The following is a 997-nucleotide window of genomic DNA, read 5'->3' on the forward strand; positions in this document are numbered from 1 at the left end:
CCAGCCCCGGCGCACCTGGATGAGGGCGCGGTACTCCTCCTTCAGCCGCGACGCCCAGCCCTCCCGGTCCCGCGGCCCCGCCACCGTCCGCAGCAGCGGCAGCTCCGCCACCGCCCGCCGCGCCGCCTCATCGGCCATCTCCCCGCCGCCGGAAGCGGCCCATTTTGGCCCGAAGCGGAAGTGACGTTACGGAGGCGCTGGGCCCCCCGCGCCGCCATCTTGCTTAGGGGCGTGACGCGACGGCGAGGGTAGGGGTGTAGCGGGGCCGGCCCCGCCATCTTTACTAGGGGCACGGGTAGGGCGCGACGCCGCCCCGGTGCCTCCATCTTTAGTGCTGGCAGAACTGAATTTGTCGGGTCTCAGCCGTGCTCATGCGTCCTCCCTCCCCGGAGGGTGTCCCCCTCGCCTCGTCCCCCCCTCCCCCACCTCGGTCCCACAGCACCAGGGACACAGCAGCAGCTCCAGGGCTTTATTGTTAAGGGGGGAGGGGGGTGAGGGCTGCCCCAGCAGGGCTCAGGGCTGCCCCTCGCCCTTGCCCAGCTCCAGCAGGGAGGAGAAGAGGCCGAGGACGTTGCTTCGCAGCTCCTGGGCCAGCGGTGTCAGCTGCTTGTTGGCTCGGTCCAGGTAGGCCCTGGGGGAGAGGCAGCCGATGAGGGGACAGCTGAGGGGCAGCCCCCCCCCCCCGCCCATCCCCCCTGTTCCCCCTGTACTCGGCCTGGCTGCGCAGCTCCTCCACCTGCAGCTTCTGGACCAGGTCCTTGGTCATGAAGTCGGAGAAGGACTGGAAGTGGCGGGTGAAGAAGTCGTCCTCGGCTGGAGGGGTGGCCTCCTCGGCCAGGACCTCGCGCCTCACCAGGGCGGCCTGGAGGCGGCAGGCGCAGAGCAGCAGCAGGGCGGCCACCAGCACCTTCATCTCGGCGAGGCTGGGGGCCTGCGGGGCCGGGTCAGCGGTGGCCAGCCTGCCCCACGGCTCTGCTGTCCCCTCTTGTCCCCTCCC

General features: G+C 71.4%; 1 protein-coding gene across 1 annotated transcript in view; it reads left to right on the plus strand.

Annotated features, from left to right (window-relative positions):
• The first annotated feature begins 19 nt into the window (after positions 1–19).
• Positions 20–997, plus strand: part of TOMM40L (translocase of outer mitochondrial membrane 40 homolog (yeast)-like) — a 4175-nt gene continuing 3197 nt past the window's right edge. Inside the window, exons 1-2 of the mRNA XM_010566932.1 lie at positions 20–180; positions 488–624. Coding sequence (XP_010565234.1) covers positions 20–180; positions 488–624 — 298 coding nt within the window. The remainder of the gene's footprint in view (positions 181–487; positions 625–997) is intronic.

Source organism: Haliaeetus leucocephalus, unplaced genomic scaffold (genome assembly GCF_000737465.1).
Source record: "Haliaeetus leucocephalus isolate CR32 unplaced genomic scaffold, Haliaeetus_leucocephalus-4.0 Scaffold219, whole genome shotgun sequence".
Lineage (NCBI taxonomy): Eukaryota > Metazoa > Chordata > Aves > Accipitriformes > Accipitridae > Haliaeetus > Haliaeetus leucocephalus.